This window comes from Rattus norvegicus, chromosome 7 (assembly GCF_036323735.1).
Source record: "Rattus norvegicus strain BN/NHsdMcwi chromosome 7, GRCr8, whole genome shotgun sequence".
Taxonomy (NCBI): Eukaryota; Metazoa; Chordata; class Mammalia; order Rodentia; family Muridae; genus Rattus; species Rattus norvegicus.
Window position 1 is genome coordinate 61,285,972 of NC_086025.1, and position 18,318 is coordinate 61,304,289.

The following is an 18,318-nucleotide window of genomic DNA, read 5'->3' on the forward strand; positions in this document are numbered from 1 at the left end:
CTCCTACACTTGGGCTGGGACATTAGCCTCCATAGAACCAAGGATCTCCCCTCCTACAGATGCCAGATAAGGCCATCCTCTGCTACATATGTGACTATAGCCATGGGCCCATCCATTTATACTCTTTTATTGGTGGTTTTGTCTCTGGAAGCTCTGGTAATTTTCATTTTAGGAAAAATTCTGAAAATTCTATTCTAATACAAGCTTTAAAAATATATATATGATTGGAAAATTGTAAAACCTAGCTGAGAAACTCAAGGGTGTGTTAGATGACGTTAAATTCCAATATCACTGGGCTTTAAAATTGATCTAGGTTTTTGTAAGAGGACTTTTTGACCTCCTTATGGTAATAAATGATATACCTTGAAGGTAATAGAGTGTGCCTTCAGTTTAATGTGGCCTTCAGAGTGACCCTGGACTCCAGCATGAGCTGGTAACATTACAGTCAGGCTTACACTTCACCCCCTTAATGTCTCATCTTTATGATAGAAATGCTGGAGAACATACCACAACACTATAACTAGGGATAATTTTAAACACTCATGAGAAGTTTAATGTGATTTAGTGGTTTTCAAATAATGTTTTGAGCTTTTAGACCCACCAGAATCAACACAATCCTTATGCTTCTATCTTGAAGACATCAACAGCCAAGAGTTCTTTATTAAAACTCAAATTTCCATGCAAAGGGTAGTTGTTTGGTTTAGGTGATGAGACTTCGTACCAACTTCTTACCAATGGGAGGAAATACCTCCAAGATATGCTTAGGAGGAGTTCAGAAAGCAGGTATAAAGTAGGACCACCTCGGATTGCAGACTGGTAAAACCATTCTGGAAATCAGTCTGGAGGTTCCTCAGAAAATTGGACATTGAACTGCCTGAGGATCCAGCTATACCTCTCTTGGGCATATACCCAAAAGATGCCTCAACATATAAAAGAGACACGTGCTCCACTATGTTCATTGCAGCCTTATTTATAATAGCCAGAAAATGGAAAGAACCCAGATGCCCTTCAACAGAGGAATGGATACAGAAAATGTGGTACATCTACACAATGGAATATTACTCAGCTATCAAAAACAACGAGTTTATGAAATTCGTAGGCAAATGGTTGGAACTGGAAAATATCATCCTGAGTGAACTAACCCAATCACAGAAAGACATACATGGTATGCACTCATTGATAAGTGGCTATTAGCCCAAATGCTTGAATTACCCTAGATCGCTAGAACAAACGAAACTCAAGACGGATGATCAAAATGTGAATGCTTCACTCCTTCTTTAAATGAGGAAAAAGAATACCCTTGGCAGGGAAGGGAGAGGCAAAGATTAAAACAGAGACTGAAGGAACACCCATTCAGAGCCTGTCCCACATTTGGCCCATACATATACAGCCACCCAATTGGACTAGATGGATGAAGCAAAGAAGTGCAGACCGACAGGAGCCGGATGTAGATCGCTCCTGAGAGACACAGCCAGAATACAGCAAATACAGAGGCGAATGCCAGCAGCAAACCACTGAACTGAGAATAGGTCCCCTATTGAAGGAATCAGAGAAAGAACTGGAAGAGCTTGAAGGGGCTCGAGACCCCAAAAGTACAACAATGCCAAGCAACCAGAGCCTCCAGGGACTAAGCCACTACCTAAAGACTATACATGGACTGACCCTGGACTCTGACCCCATAGGTAGCAATGAATATACTAGTAAGAGCACCAGTGGAAGGGGAAGCCCTGGGTCCTGCTAAGACTGAACCCCCAGTGAACTAGTCTATGGGGGGAGGGCGGCAATGGTGGGAGGGTTGGGAGGGGAACACCCATAAGGAAGGGGAGGGGGGAGGGGGATGTTTGCCCGGAAACCGGGAAAGGGAATAACACTCGAAATGTATATAAGAAATACTCAAGTTAATAAAAAAAAAAAAAGAAAATGGAAAGAGAAAACAATAAAGAAAGAATAAAGAGAGACAACCCTGGATGTAGAAAACAAAAAAAAAAAAAAAAAAAAAGTAGGACCACCTCAGAAAAACTGAAAAATACAGTCGCCCTATCTGTCCATAACACTGAACGTACAGCAGTGTACCAGACAAAGGTAGTTGTTATGATGCTACCCCATAAATGGGAGAATGCCAAAAAAAAAAGCTGAAATGCTTCAAAAATCTTGATGACTTATCAATATTAACCTTCTCAAAGAAGGTCAACTGCTAGAATGTGCCTCTCTTATTTAATAATGATTAAGTAAAATCTTCCAAGTATCTCACCACACCTTTTATCAAAGATAAAATATTTATAAATTGTGTGTGTTCTGGCATCAGAAATCCAGTGAAAAAAGGAAGAGTAGAGCATGTAGAGAAATATGAAGGTCTGGAAAGATGAGTCTAATTCTAGGATTATTGTAACCCAGGGAGGTAAATATGAGCACCAGGAAGCCTTAGAGATTGAAAGTACATGGGTTTTCTGACAGACCCCAGACAACGGTCATAGCAGACCATAGTCACCAAGTAGATAACCCTGGTGAACACATTTTATTTCTGATTGCATACCTCTGTGTTGCACTGCAAGAAAAAAAGGAGGTGGAACAGTATTCTCAGAGTACTTCTGAATCACCGTGATACCTAAAAGTAGACTGAGGGGTACATGGACTGATGAAATGCCATTGAGAAAGGGAAACGTATGCCCTCTCTGGAGGAAAATTTCAACCAGAGTCCTACAGTAATTTTCCACCTTTGCAAATGTAAAGCATAGCATGCAATAGAAATATAAAACCCCCATACCAGGCACACAAGAAGATCAGTAGCTTGGACAACAACAGCAGCAACATCAAGAGCAACAACCCAAACCAGCCCACAGCACTAAAGGGAAACCACTGCTCTGTCAGACTATAGGGACGTCATAAAAGACCATGTGACCGCTAAGCCAACTCAAGATGTACTCAAAAGTACACAAGGAACCAGAAGAAGGCAAAGGAGGAACAGAAAGTGTGTGTGTGTGTGTGTGTGTGTGTGTGTGTGTATACAGTCATGGTGGTGTGCACTTTAGCCTCTGCTCTCAGGAGGCAGAGACAGATGGATCTCTGTGAGTTCCAAGGCAGGGTGAACTATACTGTCAGCTCCAGGACAGCCAGGTTATAATAATCAATGAAATAAAGATCATGAATTTGAGAGCACAAGAAAGGGAACATGGGAAAGGTTGGAGGGAGGAAAGAGAAGTAGGAAATGGTATAGCCATATTGTAATTTGTGGGGGGAAAAGATTCCTTTATGGTATGCACTCATTGATAAGTGGCTATTAGCCCAAATGCTTGAATTACCCTAGATGCCTAGAACAAACGAAACTCAAGACGGATGATCAAAATGTGAATGCTTCACTCCTTCTTTAAATGAGGAAAAAGAATACCCTTGGCAGGGAAGGGAGAGGCAAAGATTAAAACAGAGACTGAAGGAACACCCATTCAGAGCCTGCCCCACATGTGGCCCATACATATACAGCCACCCAATTAGACAAGATGGATGAAGCAAAGAAGTGCAGACCAACAGGAGCCGGATGTAGATCGCTCCTGAGAGACACAGCCAGAATACAGCAAATACAGAGGCGAATGCCAGCAGCAAACCACTGAACTGAGAATAGGTCCCCCGTTGAAGGAATCAGAGAAAGAACTGGAAGAGCTTGAAGGGGCTTGAGACCCCATATGTACAACAATGCCAAGCAACCAGAGCTTCCAGGTACTAAGCCACTACCTAAAGACTATACATGGACTGACCCTGGACTCTGACCTCATAGGTAGCAATGAATATCCTAGTAAGAGCACCAGTGGAAGGGGAAGCCCTGGGTCCTGCTAAGACTGAACCCCCAGTGAACTAGACTGTTGGGGGGAGGGCGGCAATGGGGGGAGGGTTGGGAGGGGAACACCCATAAGGAAGGGGAGGGGGGAGGGGGATGTTTGCCTGGAAACCGGGAAAGGGAATAACACTTGAAATGTATATAAGAAATACTCAAGTTAATAAAAAAAAAAAAGTCAGCCTTCATGTTTTAGGGGGAAAAGTCAGGGAAGAGGTATTACTACCTATCCTGAATAGTAAATATAGCTAAGTCTCTCCTTCCCTCTCTCCCTTCCTCCCTCTCTTTCTCTCCCTCCCTCCCATTCCTCTGTCCCTCCCCTCTCTATGTGAATGTGTTTATATGAAACATGTTATTAGGGTGGAGGAGGGACTGACTCAATAATTTTATCATTTGTTAGATATGTTTCACTATAGGAAACTTGATGCTGCCTCAATGGCACTACCATGCTAGTCAAGAGAGCCTGTGATTCCTAGGTATAGGATAATTGCCACCAGGAAATAGTCCAGGAGAAAAATTCCCTGACAGTTAGGCAGGAGTATGGAAATTACTCAAGAGAAGTGCATTTTTAAAAGTAGGATAATTCATAGCTGAAATATTAACTGTAATAAATATGCCAGAACAAACCTTGATGTATCCATTTGGACATTTTCCACATCCCAAGTGGCTAGTCTAATACCAATTAAAGCATCACAGATTGCTATTATCTTCCTGCATTATTATTTTCATGAATTAATTTTGTCTTAAAAACCAGACCTTTTTCCAAATGAGAATACATTTAAATATCTGAGGTACAAAAGTGAAGCTGAGTGTCAAGACCCATAGATATCTATAATTTCAAATTCTAAAAATACAGGACCATGGGAGTAATGCTAGAAAAATTAATAGCTGAGAAAGTGGCCTATGGGGTCACCTGATCATGCCTCTGGGTGTTTATAGAGAATCCAAATAGTAAATCTATTTCATTATGAAGCTACTTGTACTTATCATATATTCATTCATTCCTTCATTCATTTTTCATTCATTCCTCCATGTGCATATCCATCTATTGTTTTAATCTTTCATTTGCTAAATATCAGGGATCATTTAATGCTGGGAATACTGCTTAGTCATGAAGAAAGGAGTACGTGTTAATATTCTTGCTTTACCACAGCTCAACAGTTCATAAATCATCTTAATATAATGAATTATGCCTTAAGTATAGATAAATTTCTGAATATATGGATCATGAAGCTACCTCATATCCTTCGGGCTTTAAATCAAGCACAGTATTAAATATGCAGAGTGACTAGAAGCCATGAATGGGGACAGGAGCTTAGCAGAGTATTAAATGTGGATTTGGGGAGCCTTTGCGAAGATGGGCAGATGAAACTGGTGGCTTGGTCTGCTACTGGAAGGTTTTCTGTTTCATGGGTTCAGGTTTCTTTCTGTAATATGACACCATTGTAGATGTCATGTGATGGTGGCATTGATACACAAGGATACACAGGGCAAGTCTTATCAGGGTGTGACTCCCCTTATAGGAACCAAATGGAGCACAGTCCTCTCTTACAACAGGGATGGTGGGGAAAGGGACTGAGAACAGATTCAGAGGATGGGTAGAAGAGAAGAGGGGAAAATGTGTGGTCAATAGTTACGTGATTAATGGACAATTAAAGACACAGTTTTGAAGACTGTAAAGGACATGGGTCATTGGGAGAGCACGAATGGTGGATGTCCCCTGCTCATGGCTAGGTGAAACTCTCCCACATTGCCTCGAGTTTCATTCTTTGCCATCTGCTACTGGCATCTACTGTATGTAATAGCACTACCCATTGTCTGATAACCTTGGACGTGGTACGCCTGGGTAAAGTCACATATTCTTGATGGGCGGTCAGTACCCAGAAGTGCTGCCCTATCACACATTGTTTTAATATTACTTTTTCTAGTTTGATAAGGAGAGGCCAAAGTTAGCAATAATAATAAAAATGTTTTTCATGTTCAATAACTCTGAGACATTCTTAATTTGTAAACAATCTTTAATCTCTATTGTATCTTTTTTATTCTACAGTGACTTTTTACTCCTCTGTCCTCTCAGATTCATGGAGGCAATGTTATATTTGATTCATTCTATCACAACCCCTCTGTTTTCTGATGCCAAGGACTAGCTTCACCTTTATATGACTTATTAGGAATAACATTATGGTTCATATTTTTCTCACATTTAATACTTTAATAGATTATATTCATATATTATGTGGGAATCACATATCTATAATCTTCCTTGAGAAGTATGCATAAAGCATTATAATTACTGCTGAACACGTCATGGTCTTTATGCAGACCATTAATGGGCATCGCAGGATTTATAAGTTAGCAGCTGCGAAGTTGACTTGAAAGGCAAGTGCCCATGGGTGGTGAGACTTAAACATTGGTTAAAGGGCTTGATCTCTTTTACCTGCCCTAAAGTGTGAATGATTCAAGTTTATGCATCAGGAAGCTCTAAATTCCTGCAGGCATGGATGTTCAGATGAGCCCGTGAATGGTTATAATTGCAAATATGAAACCTTAGGATTCCAGCTGAGTATTAGCACCGAATGTTTCTGTGATTCTTTGACACTTTAATGTTGAAATGCTCATCTGTTAAATTTTCTGTTCTCTCCTTGCTTGAATTCAATGTAACTTCTTTCTTCGGTTTGTGTAGAAAGTCTCCCAAACTATTCAAAAGAAAAATTTACAATCCCTGTCGAAATTGCTTGTAAAAGCTGTTTAAGTTAGTCCCACTTATTGTGTGCATTCCACTAGGCATTTATAATCCTCTAAGAGCAATAGAGAGCTACTCTCACTGTGAGCTTTGTTAGAAGCAAAGGGCGTTATTGTCTTGTTGTCCCTTTATGCTTGTTAAAATGTTCCCCCTCTCTCTGGCTTTTAATCCTTGTGATCTGTTGAACAGTGGAGTACCTGATGTGTGTTTGTTCCTTAGGCAAACGTGTAAAACTCTTCACGTTGGAATGGCGAAAATAGAAAAAGGAGGTTTCTGCAGTGCCTGGTGACAATTTTTGATTTTCCACATTCAAAATTATTCTGGCTCCACGCTGGAGCAGTGGTTATGGCGAATCCTAGTGTTGGTCGGATTCTGAGGAAGGGACAGAAGTGTCCTTGAGAAGTAGAGATCCCAAACAACTCCAGAAATGAGCGCCTGTCTCCTCATTTCTCACAGAGCAGCAGGTGTGTACCCCGCGTTAACAGGGTGAACTGTGACCTCCCGGTTCATGTGGTTACTGGAGTTTTCCAGGTGCTTGATTTCAAAGAGAGAGAAAGAACAAAATTGGTACAATTTTAGAGACCAGAGGGCAAAGAACTGATGATGTGGTTAATAAAGGAAGCAATAATGTTTTTAATTAAAAAAAAACTGGGAAGAAGCATTGTTCCTTGAACTGACTTACAAAGCCCCCGTGTTGAATGTTGTGCAAAGCCCCCAGGGTGAAGAACCAATGCTCTGCCATTGCTGAACTCTATGCTCTCACCGCCAGGGGCTCTGCAGGGCCAGGGTCCTTAGAATAAGAAACAAAGTAGACAACCCTTGTTTGTACATGAACATCTGTCAGTGATCAACCTGCATATTGTTTATAAATTTGCATGAAGAGCCCTGAACCAACTGGCTTTCTTTTAATCTCCATAAACCAAGTCCAGACACATTTCTTACCTAATCTATTCTTTATGTATGGGAATTCACCCACATTTAAAGTATAAAATCCCAACCTAAACTCACTCTCTCTCTCTCTCTGTCTCTCTCTCTGTCTCTCTGTCTCTCTCTGTCTCTCTCTGTGTCTCTCTGTCTCTCTCTATGTCTCTCTGTCTCTCTGTCTCTCTCTCACACACACACATATCTCACATATTTACATCAACCCCCCCCCACACACACACACATGTTTACTTTAGACATTTGAGACTACTGAATTATATTATTAGGAAGGCCCACAGAAGATAATAACCAGGTGATGGTATGGGCCAGAGTTGCATGCATCGTCCATACATCCTGCTTGTTAAGCATCATTATCTATGATATTCTTTCCTTCAGAGAATGGATTTTAACTTTGCAGTGAACAGAAAGGGGTTTAAAAATTCCCACCACACATGGAATGATCATCACCGAAGCTAACTGAATGGGAAATGATAGAGCACGCCCTCCTTCTAGAATATTCTCGAAACATTCTGACTTTGTGCTTCTACACGTTACACCAAGAGTTTTTTTTAACATGACAGAACTGTGTTATTTATTTGGACAGGTGTCCCGAGAAAATGTTACAGAAAGCCATTCCATTTGTAACTCCAACCAAACATGAAGTTACGAGAAAATGTTCTTAGCAACCCCAAAACAGTGTGAGAGATGCTTTCACTTCCAGTCCCTTCTCCCAAGTCCCACTGACTACAAACTAAGTTTGAGGCACAGTTTTTGTGCTTTATTACGACTCCCACTTACTTCTTCTGCAGTGAAGCTGAAATTGTTGAGGAGTATAGTTCTTGACTAGGCTTAAATTTTAAGCTAACACTTTACTGCAGAGAGTGGGTAAAAACTATCCATTCAAATTATTCTTTATAAATGAGAGGTGAATCCGAAAAACAAATGTAATATCAAATTTGACAGGTGAAGCACATTCCAATTGAACTGAAAAAAAAAATCTCATGGTCTCTAAACTTTCCAATGCCAGAATATATAATTCATATCTTTAAAAAATCTACCCAGATTCTCCTCAGAAATTACTTTCCTGTCTTAGGATCTTTTTGTACATTATCTAAGCTTCTTATTGTTTTCCTGTGTCTGTGTTCCACCAGGAACAGACAGTGTACAAGTTGGGGAGCCAGAAGTAAAGGGCATCTTTCGCTTCCACGTTCTGAAAAGTGCCAACGTGTTCATTAGATACCCAATGAGTGACAAAGTGAGACATTAGCTCATTTACTGATAGTTAAGTCAAACTGAGGATGAGTTTTCTGTACTGAAGGGAGAGTGGCTCACAAGAAGCACACTCACACTCATCTGCTTCCTTCCATGAGGCATACAGCAGGGCTCAACGTTCTGAGAAATAGCCTAAGTCCATTGTTCTGAAGATTCCATTCCCGTGGAAGACTCCGTTTGCACAGCTCAGAAAGCCCAGACATCCCGTCTGTGCAAACAATTCCCTAGTGCTGCTGTTATATACAATAATGATCACATCTTTTAGAAGATTAAATACAGAGTGGCATAGCACTAGTTGGGGCTGAGAGAGGAGTTAGGAACTTAGTCCGAGTGACAAGGTTGGCGGCTCAGAACTCTACCAATTCAAAGGACTTCGAAAGTTCTAAATCTATCAGGCAGCAATGCTGGTGTGAAACAGTGTCCGTAGCAACCTGTAAAAGCTGTCTCAGCTCATCTCATTCACCACAGTGACTCTGCCAGAACAGCAGAGAACTGTATGACACATCCAGGGTATCTTCATCCCTCCATTTCCAGGTGAGCTCACCCTAATTATACCTAAACAGGATTAGTTAGCTCTCTGCAGTTGTCTGAAATGCCCTGGGTTGTCTGAAATGACTCTTTTTCCAAATTACCCAAGTCTGTTAAAATATTCAAGAATTCGGTGAGATTAACTGAAAGTAGTTCCAGATCATTCAGTCGCTGAGCTTACTCATGCTGAAGTATTGACTAGACAGCCTTACTAGCCCCACTGTCAGGACTGATCCAGCCCCAGAGTTCTCTGCAAGAAAAGCTAAGCTGCGGTGTGAGCATGCAGTGTCTTTCAGAGCTGCAGATATGCACCTATTGCTACAGAAGTAAAAGATACACTTATTTTAATTTTATATAGAAGAGTGTATTTATGAAAAGGATTTCTTTCCCTTGTTTTGTAGCCCCTGGTCATTGAAAGCTATCTGGAGAGCTGGTCTGCATATGCACATTTTTGACAGTCAGGGGCCTTCTGTTTTGTGACACCTTATTATATAACATGCTTTGAGATCCAGTGAGTATGTTCATATACAGTTATGAGCAAATTAATGGCAGCTTTTCTCTAGCTTAAGCGAAAAACCCGTTACGGTGGAATAAAAACGTTTTAATTGCACATTTAGTATACAGATAGTGAAGCAAGAGCTGCATTCATATCCTTGTAAGAGGTACATTAAAAAAATTCATTTGCAGTGAGCAGCCATTCTAGTCTACGGAAGGAAAGTTCGTTCACATCAGCACTTAAGATTATGAAGGGATTCTGCTGCTCCTTGTGCCTTTATTGAGCGAGCTAAATTTGTTGGAGTGTTCCTGTTAAATTGTGTCTCTTTGTGACGTTATTAAGCAGCTATTATGAAGGTTGGACACAGATTGCATTTAAACCTGCTTCTTTCAGAAATACTGCCACACTTCCCTGCCTTCCACTTGCTTAAATAAAACATGTTCATTATTACAAAAATAAATGTTTTGCTAATGACATGGGTATTTTAGAGGAAACTTAACTCCCTTTGGAATGAATTGACTCTGCCGCTCAAACAGAGCATCTCTCCCATTAATGTGTGTGCATAACTTACAATGACAAGGATGTAAATGCTATTCCACAGTACTCCATAGCAAGATTTTAATGACTATGTTAGAGAAAAGATTATGTCATTCTGTAAAGAGCAGAAGACTCACATGGATGCTGTACAGAGTTGGAAGTGATTTCACAAGTCTACACACATATTGGAACCTGAAAAAGGTGTTTAGATAGTGTTCTGTGAAAGAATAGTGACATCAGAGTAACCCTTAGAACAGCGGGGCATCTCCGTATCAGAGTAACCCTCGGTATGGTAGGGCATCGCCACATCTCCATTTCCCTCTTATATAATCAGGTCGCAGGTTTTATTCCTGGACAAAGTGTGGCCTTGATTTCCCACATATATGCCCAGCATGCAAAGTCTCATGAAAGATGGCTCATACGAAACACAAAGGGAGAGGTACAAAAGTAAAGTAGATAAGAATCTGAGAGGGTGCATAATACGTGCCTAATAATAGGGGCAAGAGGGAATTCTCCAAGTGTCTACAGATGCCTTATAATGGTTTTTATTTCTCTCTATAGCTTACTGAGCTGAATTAGTGCTTTCTGTGTGCACACAGACGTAGACTCAACCACCCCAGCGTGGGAAGTGTTAAAATGCTCGTGTCTGAAGAGTGGTGGTTGCCTGCCACTGTCTCTAACACACACAGGTCTCTACTTCGTAGCTCAGTGCTCAGGGTGCACCCATCAGAGGTGACTGCCTCCTTAGCACAGGTCTGACTTCTTAGCTCATGGCCATAGGACACAAATGTTAGGGTCTGCTGTACCTTGAATCACATCAAATCATCAGCAGAACTGCCAGCTTGGTGACACAGATCAACCATTTAATCATTGTTTTGTATCAAATCGTCTGAAAAGACATTGTATTATACCTAAAGTTATCAAAGAGTGGGAAATTCTTAATATATGACTTTAAAAAACAGTGTTATTTGAAGAACAAGTGGCAAGGTATGTTACTATAGGAAACCCCAAACAAACAAACAACAAGCCATTGATCTCAGTGCAATCAGTCAGTATTCCTATACAAACAAGCACAACAGCTCTGCCGGATAGAGCTCTACGTACCACTTTTGGTCTTATTTGAGAATTAGCACTAATCCCATCTGCTAATTTTTAAATGCGTGTACTAGGATGTACTCCTTGTAAGGGATCTTCGGTTTAATTATAGTAAAAAATGAGTGTGGCAAGGTACTAATATTGTTCTATAATTACACATGGGGAGATTAAATAATGTGTTCAGTCTCAGTGCTTGAAAGCCACAGGGCCTGGATTTGAACTCAAAATCCAACTGCGGAGGTCACACTATTTCTGTATTGTCTCCCACCAGACTCAGCTCCCACTTATATAGTTAACAGAACTTGGGAAGTGAGGAAGATTAGACTTTATGAATATATCACATTAAGATTCTTCCAAATTGCTTAAATACTTGTAAACACTTGGAGAAAGAACAGATTGGTATGTCCTTCCATTGCTGAATTTGAAAAAAACAAAACAAAAAAACAATGGAGGGTATTTACGAATGTTGGAAGCATGAAGTGCAGACAGTATAAAAATAACTGGCTTTGCGCATTGCAGATTTGATGAGTATCTCATGTGTTGCTTGCTAGCTTTTTATTTTCTTAGTTTAAGAATCTAAGCAGTGGGCTGGAGAGATGGCTCAGCGGTTAAGAGCATCCAACTGCTCTTCCAGAGGTCATGAGTTCAATTCCCAGCAACCACATGGTGGCTCACAACCATCTGTAAAGAGATCCGATGCCCTCTTCTGGTGTATCTGAAGACAGCTACAGTGTACTTATATATAATAAATGAGTAAATCTTAAAAAAAAAAAGAATCTAAGCAGCTATCTGGAATAGATCTGCCTGAGTGGTGTAACTGGATGCTTCTTCAGTCCTTGACACCTGGGTTTATTGTTACCACATTAGTGTCTTCATCTTTCAGAGCCACTGAGGCATAGCTTTTTGCTTGACCCTGGGTCACTGTTGTTATTGCTATTTTTTCATTTACACAGTCCTCAATCCAACAGTTGCAGGAAACATACCAGCCAATAGGCATCGAATAAGATTATAGGAAGAACAGCCTTGTGAATCATGACTTCTGCAAAGTCAGATAGATGGGTGCCCTGAAGCAGCAATGACGACATGTGGCGATAGGGCAAAACTAGAATTATTTCTCTGTCGCATACAGCATATTGTGTCTGGAGCCCCTTGGGTCAAGAAGGTAGAATGCATACATGGGAGCAACCGAGATTTTTCTATCCTCAGATCTTCTGCTATAGTAGATGAAAACTTGCTAAGATTATTTTTAGAAAGTGAAGATTTTACTGTTTGATATTTTACCAAACATAGACTTTTAGTGTAAAGTGTTATATTTTAGTTCTAAAAGTAGGGTAATGTTTATGTGTTGTCTTAATAACATTTCCTTGTTAAAATGCAGAATTGTGTAAAGATTACCTGAGGAACTCTAATATGCCAGAAAAATCCCAATTTAGAGATTAGAGCAGAGGAGGTGGTATTTATCTCCATCCACTAGTAAGCCAGAATTTAAGGTTGATCCTTTGAACTTTTTCAGTGAGCACAGAAATTATTAAATGATTGATTTTTCTTTGCTCAGTTTTAATGATTTTGTTTTTAAATACCCTTTGAATTGTGCTTATTGGGTGAGTTAAATTGGAGATGATTGTCTATACTCATGATCTTGTTTTATGTTTAAAATAGGAATTTGAAATATATTTGAAAATTTGTCTTATTGGTTCTGCCATTATACTTGGTTTAGAACTCGAGGTTTCCAGAGGGTGTGCTGGTATATGCTCATCCGCATGAATTATTCTATATTGAAAAGAGCAGACGCTGAGTTTACTCCATTTGTAGCACTTAGACTCGTCTGGATTTCTAACACTTCTTCCATTCTATTTCAATGTCTCTTCTTTCATATCTGAAATTGTTATTTCGTGGTGTTTAATGCTGACAAAACTAGATGTTTCTATAGGCACTGTAGTGCTGAATCCTCAGGGCAGATGTTAGCAACACCACCTGCCTTTATATATGAGAAAACTGAGAGGGGGAGAGTCTGAAAGTCTCCCTACCACACTGGCTTTAATCCAGAGTGTCACATGTCTAACCATAATGTGTTCTAATCAAGTAAGTTAGAAGGATCAAGACTAAAATAGACCGTCCACCGTCATTTGATACTAGAAATTATTTTATTGAATACTCCTCATCTAAGAAAAGGATTGACTTAAGAATTCTATGCAAATTTTAATGTGAAAAAATGCTTTATGTTTCAGTCTATAATTATTAGTTCTTATTTTGTACATGGTCATGTTTTTAGTTTTTGGATTTTTAAGCTATTATTTTGGCCAAGAGACAAAATGCATTATAAACGTATGCACTTATATTTTTGTGTGTATATATTTGTGCTTAAGTGTATATATCTGTGTGAATGTGTATATTTATTGATGAGTATGTATATACATGCACACACAGAGACTCTCTGAGTTGCAGGAAACATTGGTTGTGTTTAAGGAGGTTTTTACTATTGTTTGTCTTTGAAATTACCTGAAGACAAGGCTTTAATTCATACACAAAAGACCAACAGAATCTTCTCACAGGTTTTTATTAACCAACCGTAACAAATATTTACATTTAGATAAAGGAATAATGATGAGAATACCATAGTAACCTTCAGGTGACTCCAAGCTGGGGCTTCAAAGAGGCTGGGCACCCACCCTGCCTTCTTGTCTTAGGAGTCAGTGTCTCCTGCTCTCCTGCCTTATCTCCAGCATTGTGCCTCCTTGCTTCATTAGCCCCTTCCTGAAACCCATCAATTGTTCTCTCTCAATCTTTTGCAACACCTCTTTACCTTTTCTCTTGTTCCAACACCAGTTTTACAAATATGTTCCCCAGGTTACACTTAAGCAATTTTCTGACCAGGAAGAAAAAATTTTGAGAAAATGTAGATGAGCTTTTCTTAGCTACTGGTAGTCAAAGATTACACTATATAGAGTATATGGGTAAATGTCATTGTGAAAATATTTTTCAGCATTTCCCATAGTGATCCCATTAGCATCTATGACATAATATCTATAAAAATAATATTTTATTCCTGTTTCATTCTTATGCCTACTTTCTGGGAGCCCTTCCCAGGTTGCGTGGAATGAGTACTGAATGGCAGACAGCCTGCTGAGTCTCTCTCCTTCCTGAGATATTTCCACTTTCCATGGTCTCTGTAATTCAACATTCCCTTTGTGCTGTGGTCCCAGTGTAAGAGGGGCAATGGGATAAGGAGCAGTTGGCCACAAGACAAAAACAAGTTAGCCATCCTCCTGCTTCAAAAACACTTTGAATTTTGCATGTCTTTCTGCAGTGTAACTTGAGATCAGCTATGGGAGAGCGAAGTAGAATTACCTTGTTATTGAGTTTAATAATTTCATTTTCCATGACACGCCACAAAACAACAAAATAAGGCAGCCTTTTAAACAAACATCTTATCAAAGGCTAAGCAGCTGTGTAAGTCACCTAATGAAATAAAACCAGGTGTGCACCTTAATTTTAAAACATCACATTTTTAATACCCATTGGCGTAGGATAATATCTAGGGGATTTTCTAAAGGTAACCTATCTAATAATGGTATAAAGCGAAGAGTGCATTAATATAGCAATAGTTTTATGTTTTTCCTATTTCACTTCTGCAAATGTAAGTAATTTATTTACAACACATTCATTTCATTTCATATATACATACAATATATTGGATATTAATGGTTATGAAAATTTGCTGTGAACCTTCCTAGTTGATTCAAATTGCATTAGAAATACAATTAGTTTTATAAGAAGATCTACACACTTTGAAATTTGGAAGTCATTGCCCCGTTCTTCATTCTTTGCTTCCACAAGCATTCTTTTGATCACACAGAGATGGTATTTTTCAGAACATATAACAGAGTTTGATAGCACACTCCCTCCCGCCTGGGTTTTATGTTGTTTTGAGAACGGATTATGTAGAATGGGTCTCCAAGGGTTGAGACATCCTCTGACAGAACTCTACTGATCAAAGACGTTTCTCTACAGAGGTCTACAGATTACAGCTACCTTATCTTCACAAATGAGAGGATTCTCAAAATCATTCTCCTTCAAACAAGGGAACTATTGCCAGCAGCAAATGTCTTTTTCATAGTGGGAGACATTTGAAATAATAAGGAAAGTTGTTTTAAGAATATTACAAAATGATAGAAAGAAAGCATGCATCTGTTTTAGTAGTATATGAACACAGGAATACTGGAGAACTCAGTGATGTGTTTGATCTAGTGAGAACTACCTAGAAACCGTTAGCTCCTGTTTACTAGTTCTGGGATTGTAGCTTTATTATAGAATATTGATCATATTTTTTTTCCTTCCTTTCCAGGTAACTCATTAACGACTCCTAAATCAAGTAATCCTCAAGGCTGGTTTCACGGAGACATCAGAATAGAAACTGGACTCCTACAGTGACCTGGAAGATTTTTATAACTCTCCGAAGAGACATTTAAAACCCATTTCCAAGGAATTCTATGGCTTGTCCTCTAATTCCTACTGAAACTAAGACTTTAAAGAAGTCTGAAGTGAACTTTGGGTGCTGAAGACTTCATCAGCTGTGAACTGTGCTTGGCTCATGATGTTTCTGAGGGAAGCGGAACTCTGCTCTCATGGAGCCGGGATAGGGTTGGTTTTCCGGGCTGACACCAGAGACTGTCACCTGTAAGATTTTCTGGCTTCAGCTATGACTGCTCTTGTGTCTGAAGCTGTCTCCCAAGCACACTGTCCCGTCATGGATGTGCTCCTGGCTCCTTTGTTCCTTGTCTAATAGGACTGTGCACAGCTTTGAGGATGTTCCCTTTGCAAACTCTTCCGGCATGGCATAGACAGAGACAATTTTATTGGTATTCTAACCTTGAAACCCTGAAAGCCTACATGTTTTAACATCTTGCTTTTGCCTCTGTAAAAGGAATAGAAGTATTTATCCATTGATAACGATAATCATTGGCAAATCACAGTGATCTGACTACATCCCTCATAAAAGAATGTGTAGGCGAGCTGGCACATTTCCCCAAGGCTAACGCGGACTGCAGCTCTCTGACAGTTAAACAGATAGCAGTTAGGACTGGGTTCCAATTCCCATTACACAGTATTCTGTGCCTCCAGTGCACCCTTCCTTCCAGTTTTTTTTAAAGTGTATTTTCTTTTTTTTTATATTTCCTTTTACTTTCCTTCACAGAAATCATCAATGTACAGTCAACTTAGCAGGTAGCTTTTGATTTAAAAAAAATAAAATAAAACAGGCCAGGGATGCATGTGCTTCTCTAATTTCTCATCACTTACATTTCTTCTAGCATTTTCTTAAACTATTCTTTCTGTCTCATTTTAATATCATCTCTTGCTCGATTCCAATGACTGCTTGAATGCTTATTATTTGTTCAGTCTGTGGATAGAAAAAAAATCTGTTGATTTTCCTTGACCACAAAGGTCTAAATATGTGCTTATGGTTGTTCTATTCAAACATTTCTTGGCCAGTATTTTGTCCATATTTTCACTTGTGATTTTAGTTCTTCAGGAGTTTTCTTACAAATATTTAAAGGCCTTAAACGTTGATTTACCTTTTTCTAAGTTATTACAGAATGTATAATTTTGTACGGCATTTATTTTGTTTCACTTGTGAAGCGGGGGAAGGGAACAGTGGTTATGGCCACCCTATAATAATAGTACAATGTAAACCTATAGTTTGAAGAAACATAAAGGCAAGGGTTTTTTCCATGTCTTGTTTATTTTAACTTGATCAAAATGCTTCACAGATCATGCCATTAGGTGGTCCGTCATTTTAGTAAAAGAGTGAAGCTGTTTGGGACTTCTTGTATTTCTAGAACTCATTGGCAAAGCCAGTTAACCTTGTGTTGGTTTCTAGGATGGAGGTTCACATATTCTAGAGACGAACTTGTATCTGTTAGTCTGTAACGATACTCAAAAAGAGTCACACATTAACTAGAACCCTTTAGTAGGAAGAAGAGCTAAAATTGTTAAAAAGTGTTAAAAATTAAATCGGAAAAACCACACTTTTAATACTGAGCAAAAGTCAACTGCCTCATGAATATGTGGAATGCAGCGATTCCCACCTCACTTTTAAGTGCTTAAAACCTGTTGGGTGGTCCAAGTCTACACAGAGTCAAAATGAGAGGAGTAATGTTTGTGCTGCACTTTCTCTGTCAAACGAAGCGAAGCACCACTACTTCCTCTGGTACAAAATGAAAAACTATCATTTGGGATATTAAGAATTTATCCTAGGTTTGTTTGAAATTATGAATCATGCTTCTCATTTTGAAAACTATGTTATTTAAACCAACGCTGGAATTTCTGTATTATATACAAGTGTAATACATGTCTATCGATAGAAAAAAATAAATGGAATTTCAAATATATGATCTAGAATATTCCCGGTAGATTAATGTTGTGACTATTCGGAAAAAAATAAATAAAATTGGAATATAAAGTGGACTCACTTTCACAAGTAAAATTTGGAAAATCTGGTTTCTTGTATCGTATTTTAAAAGTACCCTAGTTAGTAAGCAATACAACATCGAATTTAGATGGAGGCGACAAATTCTTCAACCTTTTTTAATAAAGTTCTGCGTTAAACTTTCCATTTGTATAGGGTTCTAACATTTGACTTGCTTCTTAGGAAGCTAAGAGATCAGTACGTTGACACCTGTGATTTTCCCCTGCAAAGCACCTGTGAACACAAATGCTAAAATCCATCTCATAATGAAAGCTATACGTTGTTAGGAAACACGTGAGAGTAGCATGGTATGCATCAATACCATGTCTTAATATCTATTTGAAAATGCCTCTTTATTCTGACACTGTTTAAAATTCACAAGAAGCTGCTGGAGGACAGTATAGGGTATCACTCTCCCCTTTCTCACCTTTCCC

At 39.2% G+C, this 18,318-nt stretch overlaps 1 protein-coding gene across 6 annotated transcripts in view; it reads left to right on the forward strand.

Annotated features, from left to right (window-relative positions):
* The window catches only part of Tafa2 (TAFA chemokine like family member 2), a 475,889-nt gene extending 457,987 nt beyond the window's left edge, over positions 1-17,902 (forward strand). For 5 of the 6 annotated variants that reach the window (XM_017595215.3, XM_063264601.1, XM_063264600.1 and 2 more), the window contains one exon: positions 15,764-17,902. In XM_017595215.3, coding sequence (XP_017450704.1) covers positions 15,764-15,775 — 12 coding nt within the window. In that variant the 3' untranslated portion in view covers positions 15,776-17,902. Of the gene's footprint in view, positions 1-6,788; positions 7,034-15,763 lie in introns of all 6 variants that reach the window. The other variant, XM_063264598.1, reaches the window with a different exon arrangement.
* The last annotated feature ends 416 nt before the right edge of the window (positions 17,903-18,318 follow it).